At 35.6% G+C, this 26,322-nt stretch overlaps 1 protein-coding gene and 1 pseudogene across 1 annotated transcript in view; one reads left to right on the top strand and one right to left on the bottom strand.

The window, feature by feature from the left end:
* The window catches only part of PIK3C2A (phosphatidylinositol-4-phosphate 3-kinase catalytic subunit type 2 alpha), a 116,095-nt gene that overhangs the window by 78,131 nt on the left and 11,642 nt on the right, over positions 1-26,322 (top strand). Inside the window, exons 12-23 of the mRNA XM_007083252.3 lie at positions 554-676; positions 1,738-1,905; positions 7,885-7,996; positions 8,382-8,527; positions 10,131-10,319; positions 10,946-11,039; positions 11,539-11,633; positions 11,984-12,164; positions 16,764-16,868; positions 18,690-18,782; positions 20,057-20,186; positions 25,118-25,254. Of these exons, the coding sequence (XP_007083314.1) occupies positions 554-676; positions 1,738-1,905; positions 7,885-7,996; positions 8,382-8,527; positions 10,131-10,319; positions 10,946-11,039; positions 11,539-11,633; positions 11,984-12,164; positions 16,764-16,868; positions 18,690-18,782; positions 20,057-20,186; positions 25,118-25,254 (1,573 nt within the window). The remainder of the gene's footprint in view (positions 1-553; positions 677-1,737; positions 1,906-7,884; positions 7,997-8,381; positions 8,528-10,130; positions 10,320-10,945; positions 11,040-11,538; positions 11,634-11,983; positions 12,165-16,763; positions 16,869-18,689; positions 18,783-20,056; positions 20,187-25,117; positions 25,255-26,322) is intronic.
* On the bottom strand, positions 15,396-15,820 carry LOC122231255 (annotated as a pseudogene).

Raw genomic sequence — 26,322 nt, 5'->3', positions numbered from 1 at the left:
GCAAGATTGCCTGACTGTATCTAACCAGCTCTGTATTTGTGGCAATTAGGGGCTAAATCCTTACTGTCTAATGAGAATACAATAGCATGTATTCCATGGATGGAAGCTTCCTAATAGATTGGAAAGACTGGCTCAGTGTAAGTCAGGCCCAAGCCCCATTAATATGCTTAACTAACTAAATTTCAGTGGCTTAGCAAAGGAAAATATCACCTAGGGAAGATAATGTTTATATTTTTTCTTCTAAGAATTTACCTAGAAATGAATAATTATCCATTTCTAAAGCTAGTAATTGAGCACAAAATGGTGCTAAGTTCTGTAGCATGATCCCCTAAGACTAGCACCTGGAGGTATATGTTGCCTTCCGTATTCCCTTTTCTATACTACTTCTCTGTTTTTGTAGAATTTGCAATAGTTAAATTTCATATGTTTTCCAAAAATTCAAATGACTGGTGAACAAATAATTTCATATAATAGTCACTTTTAGAGAAGAATGGCTAATGTTATGCATTTGGATTATAAAATAACAATCAAATTAAAATGTTTCTTTTCTTAGTTATGAAAAATACTACTTGATATGTTCCCTATCTCACAATGGAAAGGATCTTTTTAAACCTATTCAATCAAAGAAGGTTGGCACGTATAAGAATTTCTTCTATCTTATTAAATGGGATGAACTGTAAGTGAAATTTTTGGCTTTTTATGCTTTCAGTATGCTGTCTTTACTTTTTTCCATGTATGCATCCTAGGTTTCATTTTTATTACAATTTCCATTAAAATCCATTAAATTCTTACATCTTAAGGTCTCTTCTAGATATTATTCTATAGAAAAGCCAAATTCTCATTTAAAAATCTGAAATATTATTTAAAAAACTACATATTGTTAAATTGCAGAAACATGCCATTAATTCTTAGACTTTTGTTAAGTTAAAACTATAAATTTATGTGTAATTTTAGAAAGATGGTTTGTATAACATTGCTTAGTTTAGTATTCTATAATACTGTATATATGAAACCTAGTTCTTGGTTAACAGCTTAAAAAATTAAATCCATATACAATATATTTTGCACTGTTAATATTTTTAAAACAGGAATCATTATTTAGGCAGATAGATAATAGCAGAGCTTTTACTTTTCATTCTGCATTTATGAAGTGGTTTCCTATTTTTCTTTTTTTTTTAATTTTTTAAATTACAAAAACAATGCATCTCTGAAAACAACCAAATACAAAATTACATATGGGTAAAAGTGTCTTTTTTTTTCCAACACTTATCATCTTATGGCTACTCGGTGACCACTTTCAGTGAGACTTTCAGTGACCACTGAAAGTGAGACTTTCAGACTTAACAACAACAAAAAAGGTAAACATATATGTCAGCTTGTGTGTATATGGGCACACGTATATCCAAATCTGAAATACTCATAAACATTCATCTAGTTTCTCCTAAAGGAAATAAAAATGACTATTATTTTTCCTAGAAATTGACACTAGCCAAGACTTGAGTAGAGGCACTAAGAAATTTTTGAGAGATGTTACATACTTGAAATTTTAATGAAATTTGTTTTAAGATTCTGTATAATGCATATTGGCCAAGCTTGCTGCTTAAGTAAAGGTTACTCGGTAGTAAAGATTATTTGATAAGTCAAATAAAATATCTAAACTTGTCAGTCTCATTAATGGACTAAATTTCATATTTGATCTAATTTGTTTTTTCTATTAATACATTTTTCCCCCCTTAGAATCATTTTTCCCATCCAGATATCACAATTGCCATTAGAATCACTTCTTCACCTTACTCTTTTTGGAATTTTAAATCAGAGCAGTGGAAGTTCCCCTGATTCTAATAAGCAGAGAAAGGGGCCAGAAGCTTTGGGCAAAGTTTCTTTACCTCTTTTTGACTTTAAACGGTAAGTATTACTAAGTTGTAATGGTGAGTTACTATGGACACATCTGCAGCATCAGAATAGGCTAGAGGACAGGGTGGGGAACAATGACATACATGAAATAATAAGCTGCCTGTTTTTCCAGTGTGATAAAAGGAGGTCATTTCAGAGACCCAGATCAGAAGAAACCAAAGTTATTCTGCTATAGTTTGAACATACCTGTCTGGGTATTCAGAGGATTATTTGCCACTCACTATTCCAGAGAAAAGCAGCAGCCAGTTCACTGTCATTTATGCAAAGCATTGTGTTATTGATGTAATAGTCATTTTCCCTTTTCTCTTTTTTTCCTCTTCTCATACTTTGCCATCCTTCTCCAGTTTCAGAGAGTCTACAGCTGTACATTATTTCCTTCTCTTTATTTGACTGATCTACTTCACAAAATTTGTTCTTGAACGTTCTTTTCCCATGTGCTTAAATATAGCATTTATTTCTTTCGTTTTTTCTTTCTTCTTCTTCTTTTTTTTTTTGTAAGTTTATTTATTTATTTTGAGAGCAAGAGGGAGAAAATGTGAACAGGGAAGGGGCGGAGCCGGGGCAGGGGAGAAAGAATCTCAAGAAGGCTTCACACTGTCAATACAGAGCTGATGTAGGGCTCGAACTCATGGACCATGAGATCATGACCCTGAACCGAAACCAGGAGTCAGACACTTAACTGACTGAGCCACCCAGGCGCCCCTATTTTTCTTTTAGTTGCTTCCCTCATATTTGAGGAGGCAGTATAAGATTTTTTAATTCTCTGCCTTTAGGTAGGCTTAAATTTTATTTGATATCTGAAATAATTCTGAACCACCAAAGGCTAGAGAAAAACAGTTGAAGATATTGCTATTAAGGATGTGTATTTAGAATCTTTTGCTAAAAATAATCCATAATTACTCTAAAACAGAATATTAGCCACACAAAAGAGCGGAATTGTGCTCTCAGTTGTGATAAGTTAGTGTTAGAGAACAGTTATGTAAGAAAATTAAATGTCATTGCATCATTATCACTAATTTTTATAAATAAATCATTTTGAAAACCTTCTTGCTCTTGAAAGTACCAGGCAGGGATCTTTGTTTCATAGAGAAGTACAATCACTTTTTGCCACTTTTGTTGTCTAGTAGTAAATGGGGTTTGTTTTTTTAGATGAATGACATAATGTTCTTTAAAAAATCAAGAGAGTAAGGTGAAGGGCAATTGATTTTTGTTAGACAATTAAATAGTTTGCACCCAACACTCTGCTGTTAAAACAGTGAGCAGATGGCATTAAACTTGAAACTTTGCCGAGTAGTACAGTTGATCTAGGTAGGTAATGTTAGGTCTTTGCATTCAAGAAAAACTCAAAGGGAAGATGATTAAACATTAATACATGTAGAAAGAAAGTGTTAATGACTGTAATTCAGTTAACTTACTATAGTATAGTGATCATATATCCTATTCTTAAAATTCTTTAACAAAATTTTTAAAAATATTTATTTATTTTTGAGAGAGTGAGAGACAGACACAGAGTGTGAACAGGGGAGGGGCAGAGAGAGAGAGAGAGGGAGACACAGAATCAGGAAGCAGACTCCAGGCTGAGGTGTTAGCACAGAGCCCGATGTGGGGATCAAACTCATGAACTGTGAGATCATGACTGAGCCAAAGTTGAATGCTTAACCGACTGAGCCACCCAGGCACCTCTGAAATTCTTTTTAAAAATAATTTATGTTTGGGGTGCCTGGGTGGCTCAGTCGGTTAAGCATCTGATTCTTGGTTTCGACTCAGATCATGATCTCCTGGTTTGTGGGTTTGAGCTGGGTTCAGAGCTGGCAGTGTGGAGTCTGCTTCGGATTCTCTCTCTCTCTCTCTCTCTCTCTCTCTCTCTCTCTCTCTCTGCCCTTCCTTGCCTTGCGCTGTCTCTGTCTCTCTCAAAATAAATAAGCTTTAAAAAAAAAATTTTTTTTTTAACGTTTATTCATCTTTGAGAGACAGAGAGAGACAGCATGAGTGGGGAAGGGGCAGAGAGGGAGACACAGAATCTGAAGCAGGCTCCATGCTCCGAGCTGTCAGCACAGAGCCCGACGCAGGGCTTGAACTCAAGAACTGCGAGATCATGACCTGAGCTGAAGTCGGACTCTCAACCGACTGAGCCACCCCGGCACTCCATAAATAAGCTTTTTTAAAAAATAAAAATAGGGCAGCCTGGGTGTATCAGTCAGTTAAGCATCCATCTTTGGCTCAGGTCATGATCTCATGGTTCGTGAGTTCAAGCCCCACGTCAGGCTCTGTGCTGACAGCTGAAAGCCTAGAGCCTGCTTCAGATTCTGTGTCTCCCTCTCGCTCTGCCCCTCCCTGCCTGTCTGTCTCTCTGTCTCTCTCTCTCTCTCAGAAATAAACATTAAAAAAATAAATAAATAAAAATAAAAAAGAATTTATGTTTAAGGTGCAACTTGTGTACAATCTGATGAAGTCACTCTGAGGAAAGCCAGAAAACTTAGAGGCATTTCAGTCAGCATCAATAACAAATGAGGTCTTAACTGAAATCATCGATTTTAAGCCTGTGTTTCTCAGTCTTGGCACTAATTGATATTTTGGGCCGGATCATTCTTTGCTGTGGGAGACTGTCCTGTGCATTGTGTAGAATGTTTGGCAGCATCTCTGTCTTCTGCGTACTGTTTGCCAATAGTACTCCCTAGTTACCAACCAAAAGTGTCTCATGTCCCCTGGGAGCAAAATCACTCTTGGTTAAAAACCATTAATTTACACACTGATTATCAGTGCTTGCTTAAAACCCATTAAGTGACTCCCTTTTCTGGAACTTTATAATGTATAGTTTAGACTGTGCCTGAACTAACTGATTACCTTAACTTCACAGAAAGAGAGATAAACCAAACAGTGCGCCTCTTTACGGATATAATACAAAGTAGTATATAATACTACCTTTAAAGAATTAAGTATTCTTGCCATATAACTAAACCTAAATCAGATCAAACCTCTAGATCTAACTACTATTTTATGAAAATATAGGAGATAAAGGGACATCCTAAATGACACCAGAGGAATACAATCAGTAAAATCCAGGATATAGAAAATTCTTAGAACAAAAGACCTGGTTTCTTCAACAAATGGCAGAGGATAAACAAAAGAATGTATAGTTTAAAATAAGAGTTAGCAGACTTTTTCTGTAAAGAGGACCAGATGGAAGTAGTTTAGGCTTTGCAGATTATAATACAGTTGACGCTTGAACATTGTGGAGGTTAGCAGTGCCTTCCCCCTCCCCATGAGGTCAAAAACCTGCATGTAACTTTGACTTCCCAAAAACTAAACTAGTAGCCTGCTGTTGACCAGAAGTCTTATTGATAACAAATAGTCCACTAACACATAATTTGTATATCAATATATGTTACATAGTGAGTTAAAAGAGAAAAGAAAATCATAAGGGAGAGAAAATACATTTATAGTACTGTATTAAAAAGAACACTTTTTTTAAGTTTATTTTGAGAGAGAAAGAAAGCTCGAGCAGGGGAGGAGCAGAGGGAGAGAAAGACTCCTAAGCAGGCTCAGTACTGACTATGAGTCCGATGCGGGGCTCAATCTCACAAACTGAACCGTGAGATCATGACCTGAGCCAAAATCAAGAGTTGGACGCTCAATCAACTGAGCCACCCATGTGTCCAAGTACTGTATTTATTGAAAAAATCCATGTATAAGTGGACCTGCACAGTTCAAGGGTGTTATTCACGGGTTAACTGTAATCTCCGTCACAAAAGCAAAAGCAGCAAGAGACAGTACGTTAATGAATGAGTGTGGCTTTGTTCTGATAAAAGTTTATTTACAAAACCAGGTGACAGGCCTGAGTTAGACCCTTAAATTAAAATATACCTAGAAAGACATCAACAGTGGGTGCCTGGGTGGCTCAGTTGGTTAAGTGTCTGACTTTTGGTTTTGGCTCAGGTCATGATATCGCAGTTTTGTGGGTTCGAGCCCTGATTCTGCTTTGTGCTGACAGAGGGGAGCCTGCTTGCGATTCTGCTTGGGATTCGCTCTCTCCTCTCCTGCCCCTCCCCCGTTCACACTGTCCCTGTCTCTCAGAAATAAACATAAAAAAATTTTTTTTAAAAGACATCAGTGAAATGCAAATGTTGTATCTTGTTTGGATCCTTATTCAAACCACCAACTGTAAAAAAAATAGCTTGTGAGACAATCAGGGAAATTTGAATACTGACTAGATAGCAATGATTTTAAGTAATTATTGTTAATTATTTTAGGGGTGATAATGGTGTTTACTTATTTTAAAATAAAAGTGTTTATTGTTTAGAGATATATAAAAGTATTTACAGATGAAATAATAGGATCAGAATTTGCCTTAAAATAATCTAGTTAAGGGTGAGGGGTAGATCTGAAGAATATAAAATGTAATGTGTCAGAGATTAAAAGGGTTTTAATCTATAAGAGAAAACTGGAGTCCAGTTTTGGAAAAGAGACTTGCTGTTTGGATAAAATGAATAAAGTTTGAAGTTTATTTTATATATCTGCTTTAATATATCTCATGTTATGTTTCAGAAATTTCGTCTATGTAAACATATATTATTGTCTTGTTGGTAACTGTTTTTAATTTAAGTGAGCTGTAAAGTGGTGGAACACCTGAGTGGCTCAGTCAGTTAAGTTGAGTGTCCGACTCTTGATTTTGGCTCAGGTCATGATCCCAGGGTTGTGGGATTGAGCCCTGTGTCGGGCTCTACACAGAGCATGGAGCCTGCTTGGGAATTCTCTCTTTTTCTCTCTCTCTGCCCCTCCCCTGCTCACACAGGAGCTTTTTCTCTATCTCTCAAAAAGTAGGCCATAAATTATAGTCTAGGGCAAGGGTCAGCATATTGCAGCACACTGCCTATTTTTTGTAAATATAGTTTTGTTAGAACACAGCACACATTTATTTATGTATTGTTCAGGGCTACTTTTGCACTGTAACAGCAGAGTTGAGTCTCTGCAACAGATTGACCCAAAAGGCCCCAAATATTTGCCATCTGGCCCCTGGCACAGATACAACTTCTCATCTAAAACATTTAGTGGCTTTGCTATGAGGTAGGTATTGGTTTTCTTGCCATGTATTTTTGTTTGTTTGTTTGTTTGTTTTTTGTTTTATTTTAGAAAGCTCAAAGTGGGGAGGAGGGACAGAGGGAAGGAGAGGGAGAAAGAGAGAGGATCCTAAGCAGGCTCCGTGCTCAGCACAGAGCCCGATGCAGGGATTGTGACCTGAGCCAAAATCAAGATTCAGATGCTCAACAGACTGAGCCACCCAGGTGCCCCCCCTCTTTTTAAAAAGCTCGCTTATTTATTTATTTATTTATTTATTTATTTATTTATTTATTTATTTATTTTCAGAGAGAGAGACAGAGACAGAGACAGCGTGAATGGGGGAGGGGCAGAGAGAAGGATACAGAAAATCCCAAGTAGGCTCTGCACTGTCAGCATGGAGCCCCCTATGGGGCTTGAAACCATGAGTTCATGACCTGAGCTGAACATCCTCCCCCCCCCCCCCCCCCCGCCCCTGCTTTTTATTGGCATGTGGTTTTGTTCTTATGGCAAAAGTCAGGGAGCCGTTCTGTAATCCAAACTGATATCTTGAGATGTATTCCATTGTAGATGATCTTCAAAGACTATCCTTCACCTTTCTATTTATAATAGCTGTTTTGGGGGCAGATGACTTTGAGTCTACCATTTTGTGTTCTATCCACAAACCCATTCCTCCCAAGATACATTCTTTCATTCTCCTCTCCCTTTGTTCCAACCCCCACGCAGTACATTTACCTACCTACAGTATTCATACACTGTGGAGAGTGATTCTGATATGTTCTTAAAGATGATACTCTTTTTACCGAATGTATGCTTGGTGTTTAGATACCAGCATTTAAAATTCATTACCGTGTGATGTGAGTTTTGAAGTTTTTAAATGAAAACTACGGTATTCTTCTGTTTATATTCATGAAGGTTTTTAACATGTGGAACTAAGCTTCTATATCTTTGGACTTCGTCACATACAAATCCTATTCCTGGAACAATACCCAAAAAAGGGTATGTGATGGAAAGAATAGTGTTACAGGTAATGGTACTTCTTGATACATGGAGAGATTTAAATTTAAATTTATTATTAAGATGTTTATGTGTGCCATTATTTGGATTGTTACTAAAGTAGCATAATTGATCTTGTTTGATCTTATGGCTTATCTTCTATTTAAATGTTAATAAACCATTTCCTATTTCTGAGAAACAGTAAAAAGTGTACCCATCCCAAGCAATATATGTGCTTTTGAGAATTACCAACGATGGCAATCACTTTCAACAAAAGGACAAAAGCATTAATTCAATATTCAATGTAATAATCACCCTGATGGCTAAGAAAAATCAGTTTTTTCAAAGACAAATTAATGTGGGAGATATGTGGATTATTTAGCTTCAATCTCATCAACTTCTGTTAAATTTTTAAGGTTGATTTTCCTTCTCCTACATTTGATGTCATTTATACTACTCCTCAAGTTGACAGAAGCCTTATACAGCAACACAACTTAGAAACATTGGAGAATGATACAAAAGGGAAACTTTCTGATATTCTTCATAGAGACTCATCACTTGGGTATGCTCGTTTGATTTTTGTTTTGCCTGGGTATTTCTAATAGTAAATTTCAAATTAATATTTATTAAATGCCCTGATTTATTTCATGATTTAGTAATGTTCTTGGCATGGGAAGTTTTTTGTTTGTTTTTAATTACATAAAAAGACTGTATGACTACATAAGACTTTAGAAATGTGTTCAAGTCAAGTTTACACATGATCAAAAGGCAAACAACATTGAGAACTAAATTTACCATAAATATCAGTAGATTAATTTTTTAAATATATAAAGAACCCTAAAAAATATATATGAAGAACCTTTTCAGTAGAAAACCAATAACTTAGTAGTAGACAAAGAATATGAGTAGATAATTTTTTGGAAAAGAAATAACAATGCCTTTTAAATATCTAAAAAGATGTTTTACCTCTCAGTAATGAAGGAAATGAAAATTAATACAAGATAACATTTTATACACATCACTTGGTTGAAAAAATGTCTCACTATATAAGCGTTAGTGAGGATATCAAAAAACGGGAATTATACTGTTGGCTAAACGGCTTTTGGAGAGCACTTTGGCAAAATCTATAAAAGGTTACAATGTATGTAGTTTGTAACGTATCAGCTACGCTTCCAGTTAATTATATACCTTAGAGAAAACTTTTTATGTTTGCGTTTGGACTCAAGAATATTCATTACAGTATTTATTTGGATTATTGTGAGAGTGACAGGGAATGTCCATCAATAGAGGTTTAATTATGGTATATTTATCCAATAGAGTACTGTGTAACTATTAAGAATGAACTTATAGCTATATGTAATCATATGTAAGATATGTTAAATGAAGAAAGCAAGGAGCAGAGTAGTGTATATCGTGTGTTACCACTTACATAAAGAAAAAAAAGCATATATACCTCTGTATATGCTTCTATACAAATAGACTATCCCTGGAAGATGTGCACGCTTATTAGTTGCCACTGGAGGAGAGCTGGAAGGAGAGACTTCACTGTGTACCTTTTTGCAATATTTGAATTTTTTTCAGTACTCCACACAAAATGAATACATCAGTAAATGTATACACAAAAGTAGATGGATGGGTGGTAAAGTAGTGAAATATTTTGTCACATAAACATTTGTTTTTGAGACTAAGTCTCCAAAACAAGTACTTCTTATTTTTAATATTCCTCATTTGAACTGAATAATCATCTTCTAAAATTATCTTCTAAAATAGCATTTTTTTTTTTTTGCATGACATTTGATTTTAGTTGTATAAAATGGATGAAATCCTTGCTTTCTCTTAGCATGGTTTCTGCTTATTCAATTCTGATTTCTAGTCGTTGGCATCTGGTTAGAGCCCAATAATATTTTTATTGTACTGAATTATCCTTCATTCTCATAACTAAGACTCTTTTATCAAGGCACAATGATTTATTTCTATCCCCCAAATTAGGGTAAATTAGTGGTGTTTGCTGTACATTGCATTTTTCTATTCCAAGTTAGTATTAATGATTCTACCAAGAAGTGGCTGTCCTAAAATGAATAAATTTCTCCTTTGTATTTTTAATCATTGAAATTATAACCATCATTATGATATTGAGAAGTAATTTAATTCTATTATATATGCAGACTTTCTAAAGAAGATAAAGCCTTTTTGTGGGAGAAACGTTATTATTGCCTCAAACACCCAAATTGTCTTCCTAAAGTACTAGCAAGTGCCCCAAACTGGAAATGGGTTAATCTTGCCAAAACTTACTCACTGCTTCAGCAGTGGCCTCCATTGAACCCACTGACTGCATTGGAACTACTTGATTCAAAGTAAGTTAACCATGACTGAATGTACTTGTTCTATTGTTGTCAGTTTTTCCAGTAAGGTGTATTAAGTTGTAAGACATGAAAGCAATTCAATATAAATGTGTAAATGTGTATTTTTGCAAACATATTTTCTGTGTTGAGGTTCTTAAAAAGAGATGTCACGGGGTGCTTGGTTGGCTCAGTTGGTAGAACATGGTACCCTTGATCTCAGAGGTCGTGAGTTTGAGCCCCACATTGGGTGTAGAGTTTACTTTAAAAAAATAAAAAAGATGTCATCATTTAAAACTAAAGAGAGAGTTGTAAATTTTTAATAATCTGTTATATTTTTTATGATGTGGGTCAAAATTTTCATAAGGGTAAGGTTTGTGAACAGTCCTGAATTTGAATTTTTATAGTACAGTAAGATTTTCTTCCTAAAATAAAAAAGAAGAAACACATTGTTTTTTGGGTTTTTTTTTGGGTGCAAAAAAGATGGTTTTATTACAGCACGTGTACAGAATCTATGAACAGGAAAGGCTGCTGAAACAAATTGCTTTTGAATAAAGAGCTATTTGAGTATTCTTTGTCAGGTATAGATTAAGATTGTGTTTCAGGAAATATAGATTTTCATCAAATCTTGATTTGTCTAGATTTGCTGATCAGGAAGTGAGGTCCATAGCTGTGACCTGGATTGAGGCCATAAGTGATGATGAGCTTACTGATCTTCTCCCACAGTTTGTGCAGGTGAGTTTTTTTTTTTTTTTTTTCACTAGGTTGCCTGCCCACCTTACTCCACCCATTTTTTTATGAGTAGGGAACTTGCTAAAGCATCCCCCTTCTGTTTTGATTAAAAGTACTTTTGTGGGAAGGTTGAAGTACATTACATTTGGATATAGTATGAATTTTTTTCCCACTATTGTTAGCTGCCCCACTTGAATATTATATGTACCTGGATTTTTAATTCTCAGATTTTTAGATTCTCAAACAAACCAGGCTTGAGCTTTTCTTTAATTTTTCTTTCCTAGCCATTTAAATATAGGTAATGAATTATTGTTCCCAAATCTATACTTTTCTGCTTGATTTCATTAATTTAGCCTAAGTTAATTCACTTTTTCATTTTCCAGTGTTACCTTAAATCAACAAGAGTAATACTTGCTTTTTATAGTTTCTCCTTTGATGATTTTATCCTGATAATGGAGTATGGGTTTGACAACTAGTAATTCTTACTTTCTTTCATGCATAGGCTTTGAAATACGAAATTTACTTGAACAGTTCATTAGTGCGCTTCCTTCTGTCCAGGGCATTGGGAAATATACAGATAGCACACAATTTATATTGGTAAGATTTAAAATTTTTTAAGTAATTTATTTCCATTCTTAGTATTTGTAAAGATGATATACTTTGAAAGTCTAAATGGTATGCTCAGACTACTTATTGTCCATACCAGATGTTTTATTGAAGGCATTACAAAGCTAAATCTTATGTCCTTAGAAATAAAACCAAAAATAACAAGACTCTTTATTGCAAAGATATTTGGCATGTTAGAACTCCATGATAATGAATAAGTTTTTACTTGTTTATATAGCTTAAAACAAATTCTGGATACCAAAAAATGAACCTAAGTTGATTTTTCAGAAGCACTTATCCAGTTTTCAGAAGTGGCTGACATAAATATTTTGCTGTATTAGGCTTCTCAAGGATGCCCTGCATGATGCACAGTTTGGTGCCCGATATGAACATGTTTTGGGTGCTCTCCTCTCAATAGGAGGAAAAGGACTCAGAGAAGAACTTTTGAAGCAGACAAAACTTGTACAGCTTTTAGGAGGAGTAGCAGAAAAAGTAAGGCAGGCTAGTGGATCAGCCAGACAGGTATGTACCCATAAGTGGGAATATAAATATTTTGATGTTAAAGGATCTTTACACTGCTGACGAATTGTTACTCTTTATCAGTAGACATCCAGTGGAATCTAGTTACACCTATGCTGTTTTGAACAGATAATTCAAAGGTTGTTTAAAACCACAGGGAAAGATTTTTGCAGTCTAACTCAGAAAATCAATGATTTTTAAAAATTTATTATTTTTTTTAGTTAAATTTTAGTAACATATAGTGCAATATTTATTTCAGGAGTAGAATTCAGTAATTCATCACTTTGATACAATACCCAGTGCTTATCACAACAAGTGCCCTCCTTGGTACCCAATCACCTACCTAGCCAATCTCCCTCCTCCATCAACCCTCAGTTTGTTCTCTGTCATTAAGAGTCTCTTGTGGTTTGTTTCCCTCTCTTCCCTTCACTGCCCTTCCCATATGATCATCTGTTTTGTTTCTTAAAATCCACATATGAGTGAAATCATATGGTATTTTTCTTTCTCTGATTGACTTAATTTGCTTAGCATAATACATTCTAGCTCCATCCATGTCATTGCTGGTGGGAATGCAACCTGCTGCAGCCACTCTGGAGATGAGTATGAAGGTTCCTCAAAAAACTAAAAATGGAACTACCCTATAATCTAGCAATTGCACTATTATGTATTTACCTAGAGGATACCAAAATACAGATTCAAAGGGGTACATGCACCCCAATGTTTATAGCAGCATTATCAACAATAGCCAAACTATGGAGAGAGCCTAAATGTTCATTGACTGATGAATGGATAAAGAAGATGTGGTATATATATTTACCATAGAATATTACTCAGCCCCCCAAAAAGAAGAAAAATCAGGGGCGCCTGGGCGGCTCAGTTGGTTAAGAGTCTGACTCTTCATTTTGTCTCAGGTCATGATCTAGTAGTTTGTGAGATTGAGCCCCCTGTCGGGCTCTGTGATGTCAGCATGGAGCCTGCTTGGGATTCTCTCCCTCTCTCTCTGCCCCTTTCCCACTTGCTTTCTCTCTCTCTGTCTCTATCTCAAAAGTAAACAAACATTAAAAAAAGTAATGCAAGTATGAGTTGATGCTGATGTTTAAAAAATCCAAATAATAAAGAAGCTCATAGAATAAAAAATTTCTAATTAAAATTTTAAATTAATTTAATTTAAAAATTAAAAAATTTCCAGTTTCATTTTCTGTTAGGTATCTATTATTCATAGTTTGCTTTATGTCCCTTCTGGTCTTTTATATGACTTTACACATATATACATACAAGTACATGTATAAATGTTTGGAGTTTTTTTGTTTTTTAAAAAATTTTTTATAGAAACACACACACATACTGTTATTGAGGTAAAATTCACATAACACTTGGGGCGCCTGGGTGGCTCAGTCGGTTAAGCCTCCGACTTCAGCTCAGGTCACGATCTCGCGGTCCACGAGTTCGAGCCCCGCGTCGGGCTCTGGGCTGATGGCTCAGAGCCTGAAGCCTGCTTCCGATTCTGTGTCTCCCTCTCTCTCTGCCCCTCCCCCGTTCATGCTGTGTCTCTCTCTGTCTCAAAAATAAATAATAAAAAAAGTTAAAAAAAAAAAATTAAAAAAAATTCACATAACACTCATTTTAAATCATTAGGTTTTAGTACATTCACAGTGTTATACAACCACCACCACTAATTCCAGAACATTTTCATCATACCAGAAAGAAAGCCTATACCCACTAACCTCTCAGTTCTCATTCCCTCCTCCTCCCAAGCCCTGGTAAGCATTAATCTGCTTTCTCTCTCTATGGATTTACCTATTCTGGACATTTCATTTAAGTGGAATTACACAATATGTGGCCTTTGGGTCCAGTTTCTTTCAATTTGCCTATTTTTTTTCTTTTCCACTCCCCCCAATTTTTAAAATGTCTATTTATTAATGAGAGAGAGTGTGAGTAAGGGAGGGGCAGAGAGAGCAGGCTCCAGGCTCTGTGCTGCCAGCATAGAGCCCAACATGGGGCTTGATCAATGATATCATAACCTGAACTGAAACCAAGAGTCGGAAGCTTAACCAGCTGAGCCACCCAGCCGCCACTACCTAATATTTTCAAGGTTCATCTATATTCTAGCATATATGAGTACTTCACTCCTTTTTATAGCTAAATAATGTTCCATTGTGTGAATAATAACCACATTTTGTTTATCCATTCATCAGTTGATGGACATTTGGCTTGTTTCCACTATTTGGCTATCATGAATAATGCTGCTATGAATGCTTGTGTATGTTTTTATTTGAACACCTCTTTTCAGTTTACCTAGGAGTGGAATCACTGAGTCATAAAGCAATTCTGTGTTTAACTTTGTGAGGAACCAACAAACTTTTATCTGAAGCAGCTTCATCATTTTATATTCCTACTAGCATTGTATGAGGATTCCAAGTTCTCCACATCTTCACCGTTTGTTATTTTCTGCCTTTTTAAAAAAATTATAGTCATCTTAGTGGGTGTGAAGTAGTATCACATTGTGGTTTGACTTGCATTTCCCTGATTAATGATTTTGAGCACATTTTTATGTGTTTGTTTGCCATTTGTATATCTTCTTGGGAGAAATTTCTGCCCGAAGAGTTTTGTGTGTGTATATGTATTTATTTACTTAGAGTGTGCATGAGAGTGGGGGAGGGGCAGAGAGAGAGTGAGAGAGCGAATTCCAAGCAGGCTTTATGCTGTCAGTGCAGAGCCTGACATGAGGCTTGATCTCATGAACCTGGAACCATGAAATCAGCTCATGATGTGAGCTGAAATCAAGAGCCGGTTGCTTAACTGACTGAGCCACCCAGGCACCCCTCCCCCCTTTTAATTAATTGGTTTGTCTTTTTGTTTTTGAGTTGTTCCTTAAACATTTGGGATATTAGACCCTTATTGGAGATACTGTTTGTAAATATTTTCTCCTGTTCCTTGAATTATCTTTTTATTTCCTTGATGGTGTCTTTTGCACAAAAGTTAATAATTTTATGAAGTTTATTTTTGTTGCTTGTGCATTTGATATCTAAGAATTTGTTACCAAATCTAAGGTCACAAAGATACACACCTATGTTTTCTTCTAAGAGTTGTATAGTTTTGCTCATATGTAAATCTTTGATCCATTTTAAGTATTTTTTAATATGCTTTGAGATAACTCATTCTTTTACATATGGTTATCCAGTTTTCCTAGCACTGCTTGTTTGGGCTTTTTTCCCCCCAGTCTTTCATATAGTTTTATTTTCTCCCTTCAACCATAATAATATATTATCTTCACTGGAGGGTTTGTAAACACAGGCTTATTCAGCCCATTTACAGGCAAGGCAAATGCTACGTCTTAACAATGTTCCCACCATGGAACCTCTGGTCATCCAACCCAAGTCACCCCCTTGCCTGTCTTTATCTTCACTATACTCTGTGACCACTTCATTGAGTCTCATTCCAGACTTTAAGGTTTCCATGATTTTCCCATGTTTTTCACACAGAATGTGTCTGACCTTTACTGAGTTGCCACCATCTTTGGGACCCTGAGACTTCTTGTCAGAACTGTCACTCCCAGAGGCTGCTCCCCACTTTCCCCACTTTCCCCCCTTTCCTGGAACTGCTTTTTCCCTTGGGCAGTATCTTCGAAACTTCCCAGCATCATTTGTTGAAGAGACCATTCTCTCCCACGAATGATCTCAGCATTCTTGTTGAAAATCAGTTGACCATAGACATACAGGTTTATTTCTGGACTCTGAATTATATTCCATTGATCTATGAGATTATCCTTATGCCATACTGTTTTAACTACTGTAGCTTTGTAGTAAGTTTTGAAATTAGGAAATAGGAAATATGAGTCCTCCAACTTTGTTCTTTTCCAAGGGTGTTTGTTTGTTTGTTTGTTTGTTTTGGGGGGGGATGCTATTCAGAAGTCCCTTGCAATTCTGTGTGAGTTTTAGTACCATCTTGTACATTTCTGCAAAAAGGAAGTTGGAATTTTGATAAGAATTGTGTTGAGTCTATAGATTAATTTGGAAAACACTGTAGTCTTAATATTGTCTTCCACTTCATGAACACAAGATGTCTTTTTGTTCATTTAGATCTTTAATTTCTTTGGGTAATTTTACTTTTTTTTGGTTTTTGTTTTTTTGTTTTTTGTTTTTTGTTTTTTGTTTTTACTTGGAGAATTTGTGTCAAGACATATAGTTACACTTCATGTTTTTTTATGGGTACATAATAAATTAATTCTTTGGGAACTTCTTTTTGACCATTTGACAGTTGGACATTTTAAAAATTGAGTGGGTCCAGGATACATCATAATATTTTCGTCTTAAAAATAGATCTTCATTTTCTTTTTTTTTTTTTAATTTTTTTTTAATGTTTATTTTTGAGACAGAGAGAGACAGAGCATGAATGGGGGAGGGGCAGAGAGAGAGGGAGACACAGAATCGGAAGCAGGCTCCAGGCTCTGAGCCATCAGCCCAGAGCCTAACGTGGGGCTCGAACTCACAAACCGTGAGATCGTGACCTGAGCTGAAGTCGGACACTCAACCGACTGAACCACCCAGGCGCCCCTGATCTTCATTTTCTTTATGTACTAATAGTATCATTCTCTTTTCCTAGGTTGTCCTCCAAAGGAGTATGGAACGAGTACAGTCCTTTTTCTTAAGAAATAAATGCCGTCTTCCTCTCAAACCAAGTCTTGTTGCAAAAGAATTAAATATTAAGGTGACACATAAAATGCTTATAAGTTCATATTGTATTTCAAAATAATTTGTAGGAAGAAAGCAGATGGGCAGATATGCTTAAAGCAAATGAGGATAAAACCTGCATAGGTTGGTTATATAGGTATTTATGGATGTCTGTTTATAAGATCCATCTTTATATCAGTAATGTTTACTTAATCACCATTCCTAAAAGAAAAAAACAATATAAAATTATTTACTCTCTCAAAATTTTTAAAAAATTTTCTTAACATTTATCCATTTTTGAGAGAGACAGAGCATGAGCTGGGGAGGGGCAGAGAGAGAGGGAATCTGAAGCAGGTTCCAGGCTCTGAGCTGTCAGCACAGAGCCTGACATGGGGCTCTAACTCAAGAACCACAAAATCATGACCTGAGCCGAAGTCAGGTGTTCAACCGACTAAGTCACCCAGGCACCCCCATCTCAAATTATTCTTTACTATGGTACCTTGGAAGCATATGTTGTAATTCAGTCACAAATAGGCATTTTCTTTTCCTCCCATGTGAATGGTCAGATAGACTCTTCCCAGGTTTATAAAACTTTTTAGAGCCATCAGAAAGTAGTTGAGTAATCATCAGAATTGAGCAAAAGCAGCGAATTCAGCAAAGGCAACCAATTAATGTCTGTGGTTTTGAAAGGCTAGGGTTTAAGTATCCATAAAGGAGTCTTGGATTTGATTTCTTAAGTTGATACATGGCTACTCTTTACTGAAATTTAACCATGGGTGCCTGAGTCGTATGTCATTGACGAGGGTCATGTTAGGGATGGGTCACATTTTCTCCTTGGGTTTTGTTTGTTGTTTCCCTTAATTGGTCTGTCTTTTTTTTTTTTTTTTTTTTTAAATGTATGTTTATTTTTGAGAGAGAGAGACAGAGACAGAGCACAAGCTGGGGAGGGGCAGAGAGAGAGGAAGACAGAGCGTTAGAAGACAGAGCACCTTAGAAGCTCTGTGCTCTCAGCACAGAGCCTGATGTGGGGCTCAAACTCATGAACTGTGAGATCATGACCTGAGCCAAAGTCAGATGCTTAACTGACTGAGCCACACAGGCGCCCCTAATTGGTCTGTCTTAAATTAGTTTTTTTAACCAGTTTCATTTTAAAATAAGGTTTGCTCTTTGCTAATGAAATTTTAAAGTTTAGTGTCACTATTTGATTGCATGGCTAATTATTAATTATAAGAGCACCATAAAAGGAGAAGTAGAGGTCTCATTCTAGATCATACTGATTGAGGAAAGGGTAAGAGTATACAAAATTTTATGCTCTGTTGAGGAATTATGACACTTCTAAAGGTCAAAATTTTAATAATTTTTGTCTCAAGCTTTCAAGGTTTTGCTTCTCTGTTTAGAGAGTAGTAGGTAATATTTTACTTATATATGCTATGTTTAAGTCAGTTTCAAAAAGTTTTTTTTTTTTTTTTTTTACGTTTATTTATTTTTGAGACAGAGAGAGACAGAGCATGAATGGGGGAGGGTCAGAGAGAGAGGGAGACACAGAATCTGAAACAGGCTCCAGGCTCTGAGCAGTCAGCACAGAGCCCGACGCGGGGCTCGAACCCACAGACCGCGAGATCATGACCTGAGCCGAAGTCGGACGCCCAACCGACTGAGCCACCCAGGCGCCCCTCAAAAAGTTTTTTTTTTAAATACCTCTTGTCTGCTAGGTGATCTAAAAAGCAGTTCACATGTGTTATTTCATTTGCCTTAATTCAGAGGAACAAGTGAAGGGAGAAATGCCTAGGACAAAAACCTTAAACCCATTTTTATTCCAGTGTTATCTTTCTAATGCTTAAACATGTTGTATTTGTAGTCCTGTTCCTTCTTTAGTTCTAATGCTGTGCCCCTAAAAGTGACAATGGTGAATGCTGATCCAATGGGGGAAGAAATTAATGTCATGTTTAAGGTGAGCAAATGAGGTTACTTTGTTTTAAAATGATAATTTAAAAATTCTTTTCTCAAATTCCTTTTCCAAATTGCAAAGTAATTTTATTTAATATTTAATTAAATTGAATAATTAAGTGAAAAAATATTGCTGACATAAATTGTTTCCAGACAGATTTGGGAACAAATGCAACTCTGGGCTAGAGCTGCTACCTAGGCCCTGCTGGTTGAACACATCATAACTGCATGCAGTGCCTTTCACACAGACTGTCATGTGAGTGGCACCCCTGGGAGCTGTGCTGTGTGAAAGTGCACAACTGTGAGCAATGGCACTGGTTTTTGGAAACACATAACTTACCTGTGAGAAGCAGCAGGAGTGGAGCACTACCGAGTAACCTATTACCAAAGTTCTGCATCTTGTGATAATAATTCATATATTTTGAAGAAAGAATGGAGAGTTTTCATTAATTCATTGAGTTAATGGAGCTTCATAAAGATAGCTTTTCTTGCACTATCTTTGATAAAAATATAAACATATATTTATATAAATATATATAAATGTAAATGCAAAATATATTTATATTTTTCTCCTAACTTACATCTGGTTTGGGTTATATTTTACTGATGTATTTGCTATTTTCTAAAACAGTACCACCTATTTGAATACAGAAATTTTATATATTAAGTTTTAGTATTAGTTAAGGCAAATCTCCTTTTTTTCATAACTAGTTAAAAAAATATATTCATCATTATGTGTCTTAAAGTTATTTTATCCAATTTTAAAAAGAAAATGAAAACTTGATGTGATTCCAGTTAGAATTTATTTTGGCAGGGTTAACTTTTTTTTTAAGTAAACTTTTAGTTTGAGATAATTATAGATTCATAGCCTGTTATAAGAAATTATACAGAGATCCTGGGTACCTTTACCCAGTTTCTCTCAATATAACACCTTGCAAAGCTATCATATAATATCACAATCAGGATATTGGCATTGATACAGTCTAAATATGGAATGTTTTGGTTATGACAAAGACCCTCCATTTTGGCCTTTTAAAAAATTGAATATGATTCACATACCATAAAATCAAATCCTCTAAAGTGTATAGTTCAGGAAATTGAGACATGAAGAGGTTAAGTAATTTCTTCTGGAATGCTGCAGAAAAATAAAAAGGCAGTTCTGTTCATCTCATTCTTTACTCTTTCTATTATTTCTCCCTCCCCCTGCCTTTAATAGTATGTAACATAGTTAAGTCTTTTGGAAAGGTACAGGTTTCATTTTGTTTCTTTGATTCCAAGGTTGGTGAAGATCTTCGGCAAGATATGTTAGCTTTACAAATGATAAAGATTATGGACAAGATCTGGCTTAAAGAAGGACTAGATCTGAGGATGGTAATTTTCAAATGCCTCTCAACTGGCAGAGATCGTGGTAAGTCTGTTAGTTCTGTCTTGGTGTCTTATTATTTCTTTTCTGTGAACTTAGCTCATAGTGTACCTGCCCTGAGGGAGTCCTGATGCTGAACACTATGATCTCAGCTGTTTCTTACTTTAATTTCGTGTTACTTTATTGATTTATTTGTTCACAAATAAGTCATTGAGTAGCCCCAATGAATGCTTTGCAGTAACCAGAGGTGTCTGTTGATTGATTGAATGACACTGTATGGTCTTCAGCTTTTGATTTAAAATTAAGGCCGTGTCTAAGTTAAACCAACTTTGGTTTCATTTCTGCAAAATAAAATAATGGTTTCAAAATTTTTTTCTACTTAAGGGCAGAATTCTTCTTCTTATTTGCTAAGTTTATTTCCTTACCACACATGTTTGGTGTGAATAGTAAAAGTACTACACCCAGAAATAATTGTGATAATTAAAGAGATAATCAATATAAAACACCCCAGTATGTGAAACATATTAGGTACTCAATAAATTGTAACTATTATCATTATTCTTATTCAACAAATGTTTGTTGCTGATCTATCAACAAAATGCTAATAACATGGAGTGCTTATATTTAGAAGGAAGCAATTAAAGACCTATAATTTGAAAAAGGGGCCCCTAGGTGGCTCAGTCAGGTGTCCAACTTTGGCTCACGTCATGATCTTGCAGTTCGAGCACTGTGTCAGGCTCTGTGCTGACAGCTCAGAGCCTGGAGCCTGCTTCGGATTCTGTGTCTCCCTCCTTCTCTGCCCCTACTTGTGCTCTCTCTCTCAAAAATAGATAAACATTAAAAAAAAAAATTAAAAAAATTAAAAAGTAATTCGCAGATACTTTAATAAGCTAAAAGCTCTAAAAAAAATTACAAAGTCAGTACCATGGGGTTTTAAAGTAGGGAAAGATCATTTATAGTTGGTGGAAATGAGAAATGCTTCTCAGAATCTAATCATAGACACTAGAAAGTCACCTGAAAAATTATTTAATCATCCTTCTAATATTTGCCATTCATTTTATGCTTAAATGCCTATACTTAAGGAAATTTAACTGCATTTCAAGTTGGTCTGCCCTATCCTGGATAGTTCTGATGACTATAGAAGTTTTCTTGTATTCTGGTGAATGGGAACTGACTCCTAGTGTCTTCTACCCATGAGTTCCAGTTCTGTTTTAGACTATCATATAATTAAGTCAAATCCCTCTTTATGATGAAAGTATTGTGGCCTCAGATCCTGAGTTTCAAATTCTTTAGCCATTAGGTTACCTTATTATCTGATTGTTTTCATTGTAAAGGGTTTAAGTGATCCAGTCTCTGAGAATGGCACCTGGACTTGGTAGAATGCAAAGTGGGCAAAGTCTTGCACATGTGGAACTTAACAAGTAAAATCATCATACTAACTCTTGCTAAATCATGCCTTGGCCGTTCTATACTTGCATATTTTATATCTTCAACCCAAGTGTAGGACCTTATCTATTAACTTTCTTGTTATATTTGATCCATTACTTTTCAGCGTCTTGGATTCTTTTCAAAATCTGACTTTTGTTATCTGTCATTAAACCTCTTAGTTTGTGTCATGAACTGATTTGAAGAACATACATTCTGTAGCTTCTACCAAGTCATTGAAAAAAAAGTTTGCTGAGAGAACTAAGGACCAACCCTTGTGGCATGTCACTAGAGATTTCCTTTCAAATGATTGCTAAATCATTTTATTTATTTACTAAGTATTTTAATTAGTTACTCATCAACTTTATTGTGTTATCAGCCACTCCACATTTCTCCATTTTATCCATCAGGACAGTATGAGAGCCTTATCACTTTCCTTTCTTAGTTTAGGATGTACATACTTTATCTTGTCAAAAAGGAAACCCGGTCAATTAAAGAATTCTTGCTGGTTGTTTTTCATTTAAGTCTTGTAAAAGGAAGTTGTTTTATTAAAATTCCTCAACGAGAGCCTACCATTTCATTAGATTGTTTTTTTTTTTGTCACCACACTTATTTCATATAGTTGAACTTTTTCTTTCTTCTTACGGAATTCCATGTAACTTTGGAGGCAGATTCCTCATGTTTTTTATGTTGTTTCTAATGGTTGAGTGTTTACTTTGTGTCTTGCCCTGGTCTAAGCTTTTCACTTGTGTTCCCTCACAAGTGTCCTTATTTTTCAAATGAAGAAATCACATCTCCATCCTCTGTGAAGTTTTTAACTAGTATCTCGGTATTTGTACTAATCTTCACTTCTTCAGACTCAATAGTTGTCTTTAAATACTCACCAGGCATTTACTGTGTGTTTTGTATCTTCCCCACTGGATTGATAGTAAGTTCCTTTAGGGCAGTGACCGTATCTTACATAGCTGGTATTACTTTGTATATTTTATGAACTTTGGTCCACTGTTTTTGCACATAGTAATTTGCATCTATGCATATTTGATTATAAAATTAAAAATTTATTCATATATTAAAATTTTGATTAAATGTTGTCATAGAATCAAGGTCCAGGTGCTCATTGAAAAGGGATGTCACTGTGAACTATAAACTAGATGATGCAACCAAAACAACATAGAAGATCCAAATGAATTCATTGTGCGTTGTTTGGCCAGGCTACTAGGATTAAAACCTGGCCCTGCATACTTTGTTTTGGGGTGGTCTGAAGGCCTTGGCCAACTTGCTTTCTTCCAGCCCTTTGTCTGGAGCAAGTCTTTGTGTCCATTTCGTTATTTTGACACTACTGCATTTCCTTGGTTTTTAAAATCCATAAAACAAATTATTTAGTTATAGAAATAGTTCATGCACATAGTAAAATATCTGTGTAGCATGTAATAGAATAAATTGAAAAGTAAATCTTAGTTTCTCCCACACCTCCATTTTTAATCCTAGGCATCCTACTTCCAAAATAAAGCCACTTACATAGCCCTCTGGGACTATTTTGTATATATTCTAACATGCATGATATTCTAACATACATAATCTTTCTTTTAAATACAAAAGGACAGTTCTCCATCTGGATTTTGTATTTAATATGTGATCAGTCTTATGCATATTTTTAAGCATAAGTACATAGAGATCTACTTCATTGTATTCCCTTATGTAAATGTCCCATAATTTATTTGTTTCAAAAGTTTATTTGTTTTAAAGTTTATTTGTTTTAAAAGTAGAGAAAATATGGGGTGCCTGGGTGGCTCCTCAGGTCATGATCTCACGGTTTGTGGGATTGCTACGTGCGGCCCCACACTGGCAGTGAGGAGCCTGGTTGGGCTTCTCTCTCTACCTCTCGCTCTGTCTTCCCTCCCCTGCTCACATGCTCGTGCACGTTCTCTCTCTCTCAAAATAAACATTTTTTTAAAAAGTAGGGAAAATAAAAAATGATTTGCCTAGCCAGGCATTTACATTTTCAGTTAGGAAGACAACACATACTGGAGATTTACACATTATCACAAGGACAATCTTAATCTGCTCTTCCCTTTGAAAGGGCTTGGTGTACTCTGAAACATTGCATCAATTCCCAAATACATGATCAGAGTAAGCTGTTTTGTGCTGAAATGAGATGGCACATATCTTACAAGTAACTTTATTAACTAGGTCAGAATCTGCTAATTTGTAATTAAAATTGTTATTCTTGGGAGTGTGTAGCACATGATTGTATAAACTGTAGAGTCTCAAATAGTCAAATGCAGCTGTTAGATTTTGGGTACTTCTGAAAATAAAAAAATTTTGATTGCTTAAATTTTCTAGCATGGGCTTCCAGACTTTTATTTATTTGTTTTTTTATTTGTTTATTTTATTTAAAATCTACCATTTTTACAATTTTTTAATGTTTAGTTTTTAAAGTTTATTTTGAGAGAGACAAACAGTGCAAATGGGGGAAGGAAAGAGAGAATTTTATAGGAGTTAATATAATAATTATCATAATAAAAATAGTTACCATTGGATAGACTTTACTATGTACCAAACATCATGCTAAATATGTCACGTAGACTTCTTTAATACTCATTAATAACTCTTTGAAGTAGATACTATTCTTTTTTTTTTTAATTTTTTTTTTAATGTTTTTATTTATTTTTGAGACAGAGAGAAACAGAGCATGAGCAGGGGAGGGGCAGAGAGAGAGGGAGACACAGAATCCGAAGCAGGCTCCAGGCTCTGAGCTCTCAGCACAGAGCCCGACACAGGGCTCGAACTCCCAAACCACGAGATCATGACCTGAGCCGAAGTCGGACGCCTAACCGACTGAGCCACTCAGGCGCCCCTATTCTTTTTTTTTTAATTATTTATTTATGTTTTAATTTACATCCAAGTTAGTTATCATGTAGTGCAGCAATGATTTCAAAGTAGATTCCTTAATGCCCCTTACCCGTTTAGCCTATCCCTGTTCCCTCAACCCCTCCAGCAACCCTCTGTTTGTTCTCTGTATTTAAGAGACTTGATTTTTTTTAATGATAATTCCTAACTGGTATCTCATGTCTAAGATTGAAAGCTATAATTTTTTTTTTTTAATGTTTGTTTATTGGGGCACCTGGGTGACTCAGGTGTCTGACTTCAGCCACCTGATCTCATCAGGTCATGATCTCATGGTTCTTGAGTTCAAGCCCCACATTGGGCTGTCTGGTGTCAGCATGGAGCCTGCTTTGGATCCTCTGCCCCTCCCCCACTCATGCTCTTAAAAAATAAACATTAAAAAAAGTACAATAAATGTTTATTTTATTTTTGAGCGTGCGTGCATGAGAGGGAGTAAGAGGGAGAGAGAATCCCAAGCAGGCTCTGTCAGCACAGACCCCTACTTGGGCCTTGATCTCCACAACCGCAGATCATGACCTGATGAGCCGAAATCAGGAGTCAGTCGTTCAACCGACTGAGCCACCCAGGCATTCTAAAGCTGTAAATTTTTTAAAGGCTTACTCTTGGGAGACATTTTCACATAGATTAATGTTTTGTTGTTAAAGGTATGGTGGAGCTAGTTCCTGCTTCAGATACCCTCAGGAAAATCCAAGTGGAATATGGTGTGACTGGATCCTTTAAAGATAAACCACTTGCAGAGTGGCTGAGGAAATACAATCCTTCTGAAGAGGAATATGAAAAGGTGATTAGCATGTCTCCTTATTCCAGATAACTTTGTCAAAAATGTATTACATAGGTCATAAGTGCTTTCATTTTCCAGCTCTGGTGATTAGACATTTAGTTTAAGTTGTAAAAACAGCCATCTTTCTCTAATTAAAAAAATATATGTATAAAAACAGTATATTTAATGGCAGGAGTCTGAGTGAAACCAATGCTAAATTACCCTCCAAACATTCCAAACATGTTTTAGAGGCCAGCAAAACAGAGGTATTTTTATAATGCAGAATGTTATATTTCACAAAGATCTTGGAAAAGTTATGGAAATGAGGAAGAGTGGCTGTATTGTGTGGTAGTTGAGAGCAAGATTATGGGCTAGACTCTCTGAGCTTGACTTAGGTCCCAGGTTCCTCACTAGCTATTGAGCCTTGGACAAATTATTAACCTCTTTTGTGCCTCAGTGACCTGTGGTATAAAACAGGATATATTATGGTATTATAGTACTTATTATGGCTGTAAAAAATAATAGTACTCTAAGGTTATTATGAGAATTAAGTGAGTTTATATGGAAAGCCCTACATTGAGTAAATTCTGTAGTTGATAGTTATTAGAGGTGTCATTTTTTTCTTTTGGCACACTTTTGAATGCTATAATAGGAAAGGAAAATCTCTTAAGAGTTAAAAACTTTCAATGATCCTAAATTGGCCTAAGAAAGACTCAAGAATACTTTTTTTTTTCCTTTCTGAAAACACTTTCAATGGCAATATAAGGAGATCTATTTTAATATCATTTGCCAACCTACTTTATGTCATTAATGTATCATATTTAAAGATATGTACAAATGCTGTCTGTTGAGAAATTTTAATTTTGTAGAGGAATTTTGTCCTTTGTTGGTCTTTTAAACTGTTTAAGATCAACCCCTTTTCTTTGTTGTGGTATTGAGGAAGCAGTGCAGCAAAAGCCAATACTTGTTTATAGTAATGTTGGCTCTTTTGTGGTTCCAGGGAAAGTGGTTTGACACAAAATAATTGTCAAGTAAAATACATTGTGTACTTTTTATGCATTTAACTTTTAATATCCTTTACTAAGAATA

The sequence above is a fragment of the Panthera tigris genome, chromosome D1, assembly GCF_018350195.1.
Source record: "Panthera tigris isolate Pti1 chromosome D1, P.tigris_Pti1_mat1.1, whole genome shotgun sequence".
Classification (NCBI taxonomy): Eukaryota; Metazoa; Chordata; class Mammalia; order Carnivora; family Felidae; genus Panthera; species Panthera tigris.
The sequence above is the reverse complement of the archived record's forward strand: the minus strand, read 5'-3'. Positions and strand labels throughout refer to the sequence as shown.